Source organism: Erpetoichthys calabaricus, chromosome 9 (assembly GCF_900747795.2).
Source record: "Erpetoichthys calabaricus chromosome 9, fErpCal1.3, whole genome shotgun sequence".
In the NCBI taxonomy this organism is placed as follows: Eukaryota; Metazoa; Chordata; class Cladistia; order Polypteriformes; family Polypteridae; genus Erpetoichthys; species Erpetoichthys calabaricus.
This window is the reverse complement of record NC_041402.2, coordinates 79939650-79954826: the sequence shown is the minus strand read 5'-3', so window position 1 is coordinate 79954826 and position 15177 is coordinate 79939650. Positions and strand designations below refer to the sequence as shown.

At 38.1% G+C, this 15177-nt stretch overlaps 1 protein-coding gene across 1 annotated transcript in view; it reads right to left on the bottom strand.

Moving 5' to 3' along the window:
* The window catches only part of LOC114657565 (serine/threonine-protein kinase Nek11-like), a 327143-nt gene that overhangs the window by 233806 nt on the left and 78160 nt on the right, over positions 1-15177 (bottom strand). The window contains exon 6 of the mRNA XM_028809452.2: positions 12320-12446. Within this exon, the coding sequence (XP_028665285.2) occupies positions 12320-12446 (127 nt within the window). The remainder of the gene's footprint in view (positions 1-12319; positions 12447-15177) is intronic.

The window sequence follows — 15177 nt, the reverse complement described above, 5'->3', positions numbered from 1 at the left end:
CTGTCCCATTCACAGATGAAACAACAGTACTTTGTATAGTCGAACTGCAGTCCAAGTAACAGAGCAACGACTTTAAGATCTCCAGAGATATTCCAGTTGTACCTGCAATAATGGACGTGCTTCAGCAACAGTTCCATATTCTCATACGTTTCTTTCATGTGTGCTGCATAGCCAACAGGTACTGAAGGATAAACGTTGCCATTGTGTAGTAGAGCAGCTTTCAGGCTTAACATTGACGAATCAATATAGAGATGCCACTCTTCCGGGTTGTGATTACAACCCAAGGCCAAGAACAATCCTTCAATATCACAACTGAAACAGAGACTGTTGACTTGTGCAAAAAAACTGGTTATATCATGATGTCGGCCTCAAAACACAGAAAGTTCCTTACCTGGTGACAGCAAACACCATTCCTACAGTCTCAAACCCAGCAGCTGGGCTTTTGCTTTTGACAGACCCAAATCTCTGACCAAATTGTTCAATTCAGACTGTGTTATCAGATGTGGATCGCCTGATAAGTACGTTTCAAAGTCCGGGTCAATGTCACTGTCAGTCCCCTTAATTGCAATTTCTTCATCTGGTTCGTCTAAGGTCCAATCCTCTGGTGGTTTCGGAATTGAAAGACTGTCGTCTTGTGGCATGGGTCTCAGTGCTGATGGCAGATTAGGATATTCAATTGACTTCTTGTTTTTGGCAGAGAAACCAGACACATTAGTTAAACAGAAGTAACAGTCCGTCACATGGTCTTTCTGTTCTCGCCATATCATCGGAACAGCAAACGACATCGTCTTTCAAGTGCCTCTGAGCCAGGCTCTCAGACTGACAGCACATGTTGCACAGCAAATGTGAGGCACTCATTCCTTGTCTTGATCACCAATTTTGCAGCCGAAATACAGATGATAAGCTTTCTTCACAAGAGCAGTCATCCAATGTCTCTGAGGTGCAAGTGTATATTCGCCACAGATATAGCAGAATGTATCGTGGCTGTTACGACATTAACAAGACATATCGCCCGACTCCAAAACGTCTATAGCATCAAGCTTACTTACTGTTATATTGCTACAGATACTATACTTTACTATACTGATACTATACATACACACTGACTATTTGTATTAACCAAATGAGCAGGATCAGTGTATGCAAGCCACCTTTACAGCATGCTGAGACAGTATCAAGCTCATTCAGACCTGCCCAAGCATGCCCAGGATGTCAGCTTCCACAGAACAGCTTCCAACCTGGCCTGATTCCATGCCTGGACATGCCCAGGCTGCACAAACCGTTGTTGATAAGTCACTTACTGGAGCGAAAATGTTTGGAAACAAATATAAGAAAAAATCATGACAAAACTGAAACAGTACATGATGGGTAAATTTTGGTGTGATATTCGTGATCAACACCCAAAAACCTATAAGAAACTCTGAACAGTGTTCAAGAAGCAAAAACTTTGTTGTGCAGTGTATCAACCCAAAAACAGCCCATTTACTCCCTAGAATCTTAAGCAGAGAAGTCAGGACTTTTGTAGTTGTAAGTTTCACAATCAGTTTCAAACTATTTTTTTAAATGGAGTACAACAAAACACTATAGCTTTGTATGAAAAGATGTCAAAGATCGCACATATCTGCAGTATGATTATCTCAAAATGTACAATGTGAACATGCATTCTTAATGTGGTACTGAGGGAGATAGATTTTAAATAACCAAGTGAAGTATGAATCAGATGAACACAGACGTTCTAAATACTAGCATTTATGACCAAAAGGATACCGTTTTTAAGCTTAGAACAAATGATGGAATCAACCTATCTTAAACTAATTATGAACATTGTATTGTTTAATTCAATCAATCAAAACTTTTTATTTACTTTTTCAAAGCACCTAGCCTTCCATCCCACTGACAACTTAAATGCTAAACACAAAATTGCTATTGCATAGGCAGTACTGCTGTGCATATTTATATAAACAAAGCAAGATGTATCTATATAGTGAAAAAAACAAGATGTTTAGCATTTAGAACTGTACAATAGTTCCAAACTGTAAAATGTCAACCTAGACTGTGAGAAGCCAGTCATTTTGGTGTGAAAATTTAATTAAGGTATCATTGCATGAAAAATGCATTTGCCAAGTTTTGACTGAGGAAAGAAATTGTCATTGTACCATTTTGTTATACTAAACCTTTTCTTAAAAACAATTTAAAAATTAAATGAATATTCTACGGTTAGATTTTTAATGATTAAGTAAAAAAATACAAAGATATAATCATTGTAATTGGCAGGTTAAATAACACTGTGTTTAACCATTTTCATACAGCATTATTCTTCTAAAATTAAACAATAAGAAATAGTATATATATAATAAAACCAACAACTGTGGACAGATAAGGTTGATGGGACTTGGAAAATACAAGATGCTAATCCTTAAATTTACACTGTAGGAGGCAATATCAAAAATGAAATAAAGGTTCATTTCCATTTTCTTGAAACTCATTTTTTCTTAATTTTGTTCATAGTTTTGAAATAGTATACACATGCAACACGTTTTGCTCTCACCACTGTACTGCAGTTTTCTGTAGAATATCCCATGAGGTATGATGTACCAGTTGATCTGTATGGAATTAGACTTTCTGTCACTATATCCAGCACTGTGCAAAACATATTCTCTTGTCTCTGCATACCCTCATGTAGGGTTTACTGTAAGAAACACTATATGTCATCAGTTGATTCTCTGTTCATCAATTAACTGAACCGGAATCTTCTGCCACATGTCCTCCTGAATTTCCTGTGGGGACATGCATTAAGGGCACATGCTACTTGCACTATATTTAGGCTTTCATCAATCTATTCTTCTCAGTATGTCCTGCAGAAACATTTCCTATTGATATGCCAGGTTCATTTATCTTTTTAGTATGACTCTTTTTATCCTGAATAATAAAACCATCCACAGAAGTAGAAAGCAGAGGTGTAACATTTTTTATTTGCTCAAGGCAATATATGCTTGCAGTATTTTTGTAGGGAAGAAAACATTTTTCAGTCTAGCCTTTCATTTTCTGCTTTGTCTACTATAGCATGGAGCATCTTTTGATAGCAACAGGCTCAGGGAAGAAACCAGCCCTAGGTGAGAGACTACAATATGTAGCACATAAACACTCCCACACTTACTCATGTTGGTCCGATACTTTCATTCAAGAACAAGTCCCTGAGTCATTTAAATTAATCTACTTTGTGCAGACACTCTCTCCCACACCTGCAGGGAACATGCCACACTTCATCAGAACAGTATTATGAAATCAGATTTGTTAGTACTAATTTTCATCCTCACATTCAAAGCACATCAAAGATTAGTCAGAGGAGGCCATGAAGGAAATACCATACAAAATCACTGCAGACCTCAGCATAACAATGTGAAATCAAGAAATTTACTGGTATTCACCCATTCACACATACCAGAGTGAGTCAGCAATTTCCAAGTCTGAAAGCTTTCACAGATGAGAATAAGAACTTGTTTTGTCTGTTGTCTAAAACGAAATAACACTGGTGAGCTATTGCAAGCTGAGTGTTATTTAATTACATATGATGTACTTAAGTAGCAAAGGAACACTCAAGACACAAGACATAAACAACACTATTTATGAGAAACTGAAAAAACACAGATTCACAAAAAAAGGCTGCAAAGATATGAAAGCATATGTTCATAGAATTTTTAGTTTTTCATAAAGTTTCACTAAGCTAAATTTATATAAAATATATGCTGTAAACAGAAAAGTAAAACTCAATTCCTGTGGGCTGGATCCAGCTCTTGGACCTTTTTAACATGGCCTACATTATCCATATCTAAAACATGTTAAATATGGCCCATCGGTTTGATGGGTTGGTTTTCTGAAAGACCCCTTTAATGTTGTTTTATATATTGATCATATTCATATATAATCATTGATTTGTGCATCACAGCACATTACAGCTACAAATATACTAAACTGTTAGTATAGACACTATCAATGACCCAATAAAAAAAATGTAAAAATAAGAACGTTACTGTTTAAACACGATCACAAAGATGTCACAGTCTCAGCAAGATAGATAGATAGATAGATAGATAGATAGATAGATAGATAGATAGATAGATAGATAGATAGATAGATAGATAGATAGATAGATAGATAGATAGATAGATAGATAGATAGATAGATAGATAGATAGATAGATAGATAGCTGCCCCTCTTCTCACTTTTTAAAGCTAAATGGGCGTCAGGGCTGGCCACTCTTCTGCTGTACTGATAGCTCTGTACTGTATGTGATTTTGTAAAAAGATTTCAGGCTTTCAGACTCCCATGCCCTTGCTGTGTTGATGTCAAAAGTACTTATAATACTTAAGTTATTTCTGACTGTGAAAATCTTGGTCAGCCTATGGCTATGGCAATTCAGGAATACAAAGGTACTGTTGGAAAAATGAAACAAGAAGAGAGACAAAAGATAGACAAAAGCACATACAGAAAACAGGTATTTTTTGTGTTTTTCAACTGTTCTCAAACACATCTTGGAAATGGTTGTGCAGCAGAATTACAGTAAAAGAGTCAAAAACCAATTACGTTCCACTGTTACTCACAAACAATCAATAGGTGCAGCAATTCAATTGACTGAACACTCTGCTCATTAAATGTATGTTTTCATAAAGTATTTGACAGTTTCATGCAAAACAAATAAAAAGAATTTGTACTGTGTTTATTTCTGTGTGTATCATACAGTACATTCTAAGACTGATTAGAAACAAGTACTGCATATGTAATATTCATATTTAAAATTACACCATAAGAATTAGGAATGAATAATTAGTATAGTGTAAAAAAACTATAAAATACATTAAATTAAATGTCTCACTATGATTTTCACTTAAAACATGGAATGTCTGTAAAAATAATGTACGTAATACAAAAAAATGTATTACCTTAAAGTTCTGATCAACCACATTCTCATATTTCAAAGTAAGAAATTCTAACACTAAACACTTTGTGATATTTTCGTAAATGGATCTATAAATAAACAACCATTTTTATGAATTGTTTATCAATAGTATATATATGATTAAAAGCAATGGCTACTAATCCAATGTAAGTAGCTTAGCCACATACTGGTCTTTAATTGATATACTTCAATCTAATGGTATGGTTTCTATGGTATCTAATGTAATGATGATACAATGTTAGCTGTTTAATGCATTCATTTTACAGATATAAACAGTGCAGCAGTCCGTGATACTGTTTTTGGATTGTTGCATGATTGAAATTCCAGTCAATTAACTGTTAAATTAGTGTACATTTCCTTGCAGTAATTCTCAAACTCGGTACTGGTGACTCAGTATTCCTGCAAGTAGTTGTTCCCTCCAGCTTCACAAGACTGAATTCAGAAAGGCTGCATCTACTTCAGTGCCATCCCACCTAACACGCTCATTAGTAAATAATGGGGAATGAAAACTGTAAAAACTAAGTAAAGAAAAAGAACACTAAATTATCCCCCCGTAATATACATAAATGCTTAGTACATTCCAATAAGGAATGGTTGTATATTAACAAAATGAAATGATGTTGACCAGACAAAACATGAACTATCTTGGGTTCATACTGTCTACCATGAAATAAAAGCCAAAGGAAATTTAAGAATTACTGCATTTTTTTTTTCATTTGCTTCTAGGTTTCTGGAAAATGCTGCACTCTTCATTGATAATCAATATCATTAATAAAGGAGTTGCAATGCTGATTTTTGTGTATAAGTGAGCTTAACAATTTTCTCCATGACTTTGGTCGAAGATGGGAATCACTATTTCAAAATCCATCTGCATTCCAGTGAGTTTTTAAAAGCTTAACAATGAAAGTTCTTATAAATGATCAAGCAAGACTTTCATCCATCCTTACCCAGGTCTCTTGTGATAGATTTACTTTCATAGATATGTATGTGTAGTAAATGAGGTCATCTTAGGGCTTGCTATGTCTTCCCCAACAATTTTCTGGCTTTATTCACTAGAACCAACCCGGAAAATACCCAGTAGTTATGTTTTAGAACAGCATGGGGGAGTAGTAGTTAACACAGCTGTCTTATACTGTCTTATACTGTATATATAACATCTTTGGTGTTAACCCTATGTCTGGTCTTTGTCTTTGTGAAGCTGGCACATTCTCACTGTTTCCATGTTTTTTTGCTCTCTTTTCCCCAAAGAAGTGTGTGTTAATGGCCCTGTTTGTGTGTGTGTGTGTGTGTGTGTGTGTGTGTGTGTGCGTGTGTGGGTGTGTGTGTGTGTGTGTATAAGAGTGGAGTCTTGACAGAGACAATGTCCACCTCCACTTTTATGTTATTCTTGAAGCGGCTTTGCTGACATGTGCACTTGTCTCTGTAATATGCTGGTAAATTAACCTAAAATAGCTTATATGTGATAAAAGGTAAAAGTCTGTCATTAACCTTACAACCCTCCTAAACACTTTTGTCTAATGATGAGTATTTTGTTTTTGCCACGACGGGTATTATGTAATTTCTGAGGAATGCTCATCTAACAAAAGGTCAATAGTTTACAGTTAAGCATCAGTTTTTACCCAGGTATCCATATTAGAGGTCCACATTCCCGGAGAAATCTTGCAGGTCCTGACTCAACTTTTTGAGGCACGGGACTACAATTTATTAGTAGGTACTGGACCTCAATGACTACACTATATTTGCATGCATGTGTCTGTGAAGCAGTGATGTCTGTTTGTTTTGTTTGAGTTCTAATTGATATTTAAAATCAATCATTCCAGGTACTATGGTATGTATGTATAGCAGCTGTGGCAGATGTACATCCTCTTTCCGTCATTTAAATATAAAATTACCTTGGTGTGGACAAAGTTAGCAGTGTATTCTGTACAGCTGGATCTTTCCTGGTGCATACATGAATGGAGCGTATTTTAGATGCGTGTCATAGCGGCACACATGCCAAAGCAAGAATATAATGGGGCCAGGAGATATAATCAAAACATGACACAAGCCTTCATATACAATGGATCTTCATTAATGCTTGTAATAATACAATTTTAAAATTAATGTTTTTTTCTTCTCAACTGACATTCATCCATTTTCTTTACCCTGTGACGGTGCAGGTCAGCTCCACACTCCCACTTCTGTTTTAGGAGCCTCTTCAACCCAACACCAACGATAACATAACCAGATGAGCCAGGCAGATGAGGACACACATGCACAACACATTGCAAGGGGTAGGTGCAAAGGTGCTCAGTGCTTTTATTAAAACGATTCAAATTCAAACAGTGTTTAAAGTGCAGCACAAAATTCATAAAAAATAAATAATCCAATAAAACAAAGTGTTCATAGTGGAGGTTAAATTTAACAAATAGAAGATCCATAAAACGAAGTTAAAAATGCAGGCAAAAAGCTGTCCTTAAAACTCAGAGCCCTGGTGCCCCTTTATAACTGATGTCTCCTCAACTTGCCCAGTTCACACTTTGTAGTCCAAGGAGAAGTCCACCAGCAGGTGTAGACAACCTTTTGTCCTGGCTTGCTCGCTTCCAACATGCATTATAATCTAGGACAATTACACATTGGTTATAAAAATAAAAAGCTGCATTGGAACATTTTGAAATATAATGAAATTGTCTCACCAAATAGTCTGTAACTTCTGCTGAGAGCTCTCTTGCTTAACAGCAGTTTTGTGCTTTTCAAAGTGAACATCAGCTTTATGTCACACATGCCGGATCCATAGATAGTATCTTTGGCTTCCTGCTCGTTATGTGCTAGTCAAAAATATGGGTGTTCATTTATTTATTTTTTATTTTACTTGTCTGTAGATGTGCACTTGTGTTTCTTACTTGTCTTACATGGACCAGACAATATATGATGGTCCCTTGTTTGTTTACACAGTGTCGCTAACAATAAAGACAAAATCTCGGAAACTTTAAAGGATTTTACAAATGCAAACCAGACCACTATTTTACATCTCAAAAAGAGGAAATCACTGCTGAAAAACAGGACATTTTGCAACTTTTATTGTCTCACCTGTCTATCTATTTATTAATTTTTTAAACTGATTTCAAAAGATCCACTCTGGTTGTATTGTGAAAAAAGTCATAAACACAATTATTCTCATGTGTGCATTTTTTTCTTTACAGATTCTGCTGTTTTAAGAATCCACTTAGGCTCTGTGCCCAATTCAAGTGTTTTTAGAGAGAAAAGTAGGAATGCAGTCAGGAGCAGAATGGAACCTTTTGCAGGCGTGGGAGAAAGCTGGTGGAAAGTGGTTTGGATATTTGTCAAAAGCAGCTGGTAGAAAGATTAAACTATGGCAGGAATGGGACCAAAAAATTAGTACTATACAGACTTCTAGTCTATATCATACAGCCCTGGATAAAATACAAAAACTAAGATCATTCCACAAGGAGTCCTTTGCCAACTATTTATTTTCCCAAGATTTAGAACTAATGACTGGAAAGGAAGATTCTGTGAAAAATAATCAGAAATTTATGTATAAGTGGAGTAATACTTGAAAAATATGAAAGGCAACAGAGAAGTGTGGGTTGACAGTATATCACACCGGCTTCTGAAATCTAATTTCAAACAGCTCCCTCTTGTTTTTTATTTGCTCTATAACTGATCCCTAAGGTTTCATATTGTACCTGAGTTTGGAAAGAGTCATTACTCCAGCACTTAGGTGTTGACATCAAAAGAACTCCAGGGCCATTGGTCAGTAGAACTTGCCTCAGTTCATTACCAAGTACACAAATGACATTACTATTATAAAACATGTACAGTCGTGGCCAAAAGTTTTGAGAATGACACAAGTATTGGTTTTACAAAGTTTGCTGCTTCAGACCACAAGTTCTCAATGGGATTATGGTCTGGGGAGTTTCCTGGCCACTGACCCAAAATTTTGATGTTTTGTTCCCCTAGCCACTTAGCTATCACTTTTGCCTTATGGCACGGTGCTCCATCATGCTGGAAAAGGCATTTAGTCACCAAAATGTTCTTGGATGGTTGGGAGAAGTTGCTCTTGGAGGATGTTTTGGTACCATTCTTTATTCATGACTGTGTTCTTAGGCAAAATTGTGAGTAAGCCCAATCCGTTGCCTGAGAAGTAACCCCACACATGAATGGTCTCAGGATGCTTTACTGTTGGCATGACACAGGACTGATGGCAGCACTCAACTTTTCTTCTCCAGACAATCTTTTTTGCAGATGTCCCAAACAATCGGAAAGGGGATTCATTAGAGAAAATGACTTTACCCCTGTCCTCAGCAGTCCAATCCCTATAACTTTAGCAGAATATCAGACTGTCCCTGATGTTTTTCTTGGAGAGAAGTGGCTTCTTTACTGCCCTTCTTGACACCAGGCCATCCTCCAAAGATCTTCGCCTCACTATGCATGCAGATGCACTCACACCTGCCTGCTGCCATTCCTGAGCAAGCTCTGCACTGGTGATGCCCCAATCCCACAGCTGAATCAACTTTAGGAGACAGACCTGGTGCTTGCTGGACTTTCTTGGGTGCCCTGAAGCCTCCTTCACAACAATTGAACCTCTTTATTCTAACTGAATCATCATGACAGAGTGATCTCCAGCCTTGTCCTCATCAACACTCTCATCTGTACAATGAGAGGATCACTGAAATGATGTTAGCTGGTCCTTTTGTGGTAGGGCTAGAATGCAGTGGAAACGGGCAAAGAGGGACTTTGCAATTAATTGCAATTCATCTGATCACTCTTCATAACATTCTGGAGTATATGCAAATTGCCATCATTAAAACTGAGGATCAAAATTTATGAAAATTAATATTTGTGTCATTCTCAAAACCTTTGGCCACGACTGTATGTCGGGAGGATCAAAGAGGACAGTTACAGAAGTCTTGTGGATTGTTTAGTGAGTCAACTGTTCTGAATATCCAAAAATCAAAGAAAAAGTATTTGACTCTCATGAAAAAATAAATCTGCACTTTTCTCTTATTGCATTTGCTTAATGCTATCAACCCTATTGCCAGATTAAGTGGACTCACAAATTAAAATTTAATGAAAAGTCCCAAGATTTCCAAACAGGCAGCCAAAATATTGGAGCTGATGTGGAAGATCTACTAAGCATATGCCACAGGCCAAATAATGCTAAAGAAAAAAAAATGGGAATCACTTCATCTGCTGATAACTATCCTGTTTCATCTAGCACCTATCATCAGGAAATCAGATATGATAGCTGCTCTGAAGACTCACACAAACTGCTCCAAGAATTTCTTTCTCTCCGGGACCATATGGCTTTAAAAAAAAATAAGCAATAAAATATATTTACATAAAGATGCTACATGTAGTATGTCTAGGAAAACGTATTAGAAGTAATTATACCTACATTGCTTCTGAAAGTTGTTCTTAAATGTTGTGAATATTGTTTTCAGTTATGATAAAAAACTGTTTTAACTTTTAACCTGTTGTTTATATTTATGTTGTTACTTTTATCCATTATTGCAGCTAAAATGACAAAATCCATCTTTCTTGTGTAAACATTATTGAATAAAAACCTTTGGTCACTGACATATGGCTTATGAGCATTCCTGTGTTTATATGCTGTTGGATATAAACAAACTATGACTACCTCACAAATTAAATATCAATCATTCATATTTTCACAAGGCTGGTTATTCCTTCATATAATAGTTGTTTAGTAAGCCCTGTTATTCCTCAAAGAAGTGCTGAACTCTCCCAGTTGAAATGCATATTCAGTAAGTAGTACACTTCCTAGCATTGAACCCATTACTAATAATCAACTACATACACATAAACAAAAGGAAAGGATTTCTTGAGTAGGGTAATATTTTTAGGAACTAAATGAGACTTCATACTCTTTGGAAGCAGCATGCACTGCCTGAAAAGAAATTAACAAACTGCTCTAAAGCAAAAACATAAAAATATCGGTTAACATAAAACTTTTACACTTTTAAAATACATTTTCAACCCCTATTACACTTTTTCATTAAATATGAGGGATATTTAGGACACCTACAATTATCAATCAATTAATCTTATAGCAGCAGGCACTATGACAAAGTACCCATTGTATTTAGTAAAAATAGAACAATGGAAGCAAATTCAAATTTTTAGAATATCGCGTTCTATGTTATCTATAGTAGACATTATACAAGTATAAATATACTGTATATCAGCATAAAAATGTTACTGGTGTATCTATCTTGAAACATGTCAGCATGACAGAGTTTTTATTTATACAGCAAAATATGTTTTTATGATGCAAAAATTTGTGTACATTAAAGTCATGATGAACAAACCCCTTCATTAAGCTTTATTTCAGAGCAGAAAAATCAGTTTTACAAATGCAATCCAAATGTTTACTGTCAACCTCCCACTTTTTTGCAGTCTTTACCTTAATTACAAGTCATACTAAATTATATAAAAAAAAATTAACTTGAAAACCTGTACAGGCAGCATTGAGTTCAATGTTTGGTGTGTTGAAGTTCCATAGGACTTCTAAAGCTTTTTAGAGTCTAAAATAGAGGTGTGTGTATACTAATGTGTTTTTGTGATACTTGACAACTTTGATAATAATATCATTATGCACAAGCATGTGTTGTTTTTAATTGGCTATAATTCTTTCCAAGCTGTGTTTCAATATTAGATGCCTGGGTTTAACTACCTGAAAGAGTGGCAGATTCCATTAAAATACCCTTTAAAAGTACCAATCAGGTATACCTGAGTTTGAATTATCTTGTCATATCACTGTGATAACTGCAGACAGGGGTCGGTTAAATGCAGTCATTAAGGCAATTAAGTGCCATTTTAAAAAATATCTGTACAAAGTTGTTATTACCTTAGAATTGCATCCCTATTTAGGCTCTCTTTTACTGAATCAATTGCTTGGATGATTTAATGTTTTTTTGTCAAATAAGGCAAAAACAAGTCCAAATTAAAAATATATTAATCTTCATCGCAAAAAAAAAATCAGTAAAACAAATGCAAAAAAGCGTTTTTTTGAACATTCACAACATATTCCAGCATTACTCAAAACCATATTACCAATAAAATCATAAACTTCAGGAAAATAGAAAGCTAACAGTGATATTGTTACATACTGTGAATTTCCCCTTGGGATTAATAAAGTATCTATCTATCTATCTATCTATCTATCTATCTATCTATCTATCTATCTATCTATCTACAGTTAAATTGTCTTGTATTTGAGTCAGGACTTTGATACTGTTGTTCAATGGACTGATATAGAAGTGCTGCTTGCAAATGTAATTGTATAGAATGCTCAATTTAGACTTCTATAAATAATTTCTTTGAAACCTTTCCACTTACCAGATGTCTGACTTCGAGTCATATTCACCACAGGTGAAAATCTCTGGACTCATATAAAAAGGTGTGCCAGTGAATGTCTTGGCAAAGTCTGTTGATCCTGCAAGAATTCGTGACACTCCAAAATCTCCTAAAATGAGAGAACTCAATTTAATTTATAAAAGTCAACATCACCTTTAAAATAATAAAATGTTTGTGCCACTGATTACTATAAATTATTGTCTTCAAACAATATTTGGAAACACTCTTTAGATTATTTGTAAAAACCCAGTATATTAGTGATATTCATCATTTGAAATCTGCGAACAGTAGTGTTACTCAAAGTTAAAAGATCAGGAAAATTATGACTTGGCTACTTCCATATCCTAATATGTACTTGGAGTGAAGGTGACACAATTAGCCTTCTCTATTAACATCTTGATTCATTTTTACAGCATAAAAGAAAAGACAACAGTTTTAGCTTAGATACTGACTGGGTTTTGGAAAAAAAAAGAAAATTCAATTTAAACTATATACAGTAACACCTTTCCCATTCTCAAAACGCTTAAAGAAAAAATTCAATAAGAACTACAGGGTATGAATTGTACAACATTGGATATAAATAACATCTGCATATAAAACTAAATAAATATAAGTATAGACCATAAAAAGCACTGAAATAGAAAAAGTGACAATAAACCGGAATAAAATAAAAATACAAATACTACGAAAGAACATGAACAAACAATATAATTTGTGATACAAACATAAATCCCTGAGACCCCATATGGACTTAAAACAAGGATCGGCGTTTCCCTTGCCCGGGAAAGGGTACCCAGGGCCCCACCCTGGAGCCAGGCCCGGGGGAGGGGCTCGCTGGCGAGCGCCTGGTGGCTGGACCTTCGACCACAGGGCCCAGCCAGGCTCAGCCCAAAGGAGCAATGTGGTTCCGATCTCTTGTGAGCCCACCACCTGCAAGACAGGCCATAGGGGTCGGGTACAATGTGATATGGGTGGTAGCCGAAGGCGGGAACTCTGGCGTTCCGACCCTCGATTGCCGAAACTGGCTTTTGGGACATGGAATGTTACCTCTCTGGTGGGGAAGGAGTAGGAACTGGTGCGAGAGGTTGAGAGGTACCGGCTAGATATAGTCGGGCTCACCTCTTACGCATGGTCTGGCCTCTGGAACCATTCCTCTTGAGAGAGGCTGGACTTTGTTCCACTCTGGAGTTGCTGTGGGTGAGAGGCGTCAGGCAGGGGTGGGCTTGCTTATGGCCCCCCGGCTCGAAGCCTGTACGTTGGGGTTCTCCCTGTTGGATGAGAGGGTTGTTTCCCTACGCCTTCGAGTTGGGGGAAGGACTCTGACTGTTGTTTGCACTTATGCACCGAACAGCAGTTCGGAGTACCCAGCCTTCTAGGAGTCCCTGGAAGAGGCGCTGCGAGATGCAGCTCCTGGGGACTCTATCGTCCTGCTGGGAGACTTAAACGCTCACGTCGGCAATGACAGTGAAACCTGGAGAGGCGTGATTGGGAGGAATGGCCTCCCTTATCTAAACTCGAATGGTGTTCAGTTGTTGGACTTCTGTGCTGGTCATGGATTGTCCATAACGAACACCATGTTCGAGCATAAGGGTGTCCATAAGTGCACTTGGTGCCAGGATGCCCAAGGTCGCAGCTCGATGATTGACTTTTTAATCGTGTCATCAGATCTGCGACCTTATGTCTTGGACATTCGGGTGAAGAGAGGGGCTGAGCTGTCAACTGATCACCACCTGGTGGTAAGTTGGATCAGATGACGGGGGAGGCTGCCGGACAGACCAGGCAGACCCAAACAAATAATGAGGGTCTGCTGGGAACGTCTGGTGGAGGAACCAGTCAGAAAGATCTTTAACTGCCACCTCCGGCAGAACTTCAACCTCATTCCGAGGGAGGCGAAGGACATTGAGTCTGAATGGGCCGTGTTCCGAGCCTCCATTGTCGAAGCAGCAGAACAGAGCTGTAGCCACAAGGTTGTCGGTGCTTCTCGTGGCGGCAATCCACAAACCCGGTGGTGGACACCTAAGGTTCAAGAGGCCATCAAGCTGAAGAAAGAGTCCTATCGGGTCTGGTTGACCAGTGGGACTCCAGAGGCAGCTGAGGGGTATCGGCGGGCCAAGCGTGTGGCAGCATCGACTGTTGCAGAGGCAAAAACTCGGGCATGGGAGGAGTTTGGGGAAACCATGGAAAACGACTTTCGGTCGGCACCAAGAAGGTTCTGGCAAACCGTCAGGCGCCTCGGGAGGGGAAAGCGGTGCTCCACCAACACTGTGTACAGTGGACATGGGGCCCTGCTGACTTCAACTGTAGACGTTATTGACCTCAATCCCACCAGCATGTCTTCCTTAGAGGAAATAATAACAGGGGCTGAGGTCGCCGAGGTAGTTAAAAAGCTCCGAGGTGGCAGGGCCCCTGGAGTGGACGAGGTTCACCCTGGGTTCCTCAAGGCTCTGGATGTTGTGGGGCTGTCCTGGTTGACACATCTCTGCAACATCGCATGGACATTGGGGGGCAGTGCCCTTGGATTGGCAAACCGGGGTGGTGGTTCCCCTTTTTAAGAAGGGTGACCGGAGGATGTGCTCCAACTATAGGGGGATCACACTCCTCAGCCTCCCCAGTAAGGTCTATTCAGGGGTGCTGGAGAAGAGAGTTCTGTCGATGGTCGAATCTCGGATTCAAGAGAAACAATGCGGATTCCATCCCGGCTGTGGAACACTGGACCAGCTCTACAGCCTGGCCAGGATCCTGGAGGGGGCATGGAGTTTGCCCAACCAGTCCACATGTGTTTTGTGGATTTGGAGAAGGCATTCGACCATGTCCCTTGAAGCATCCTGTGGGGTGTGCTC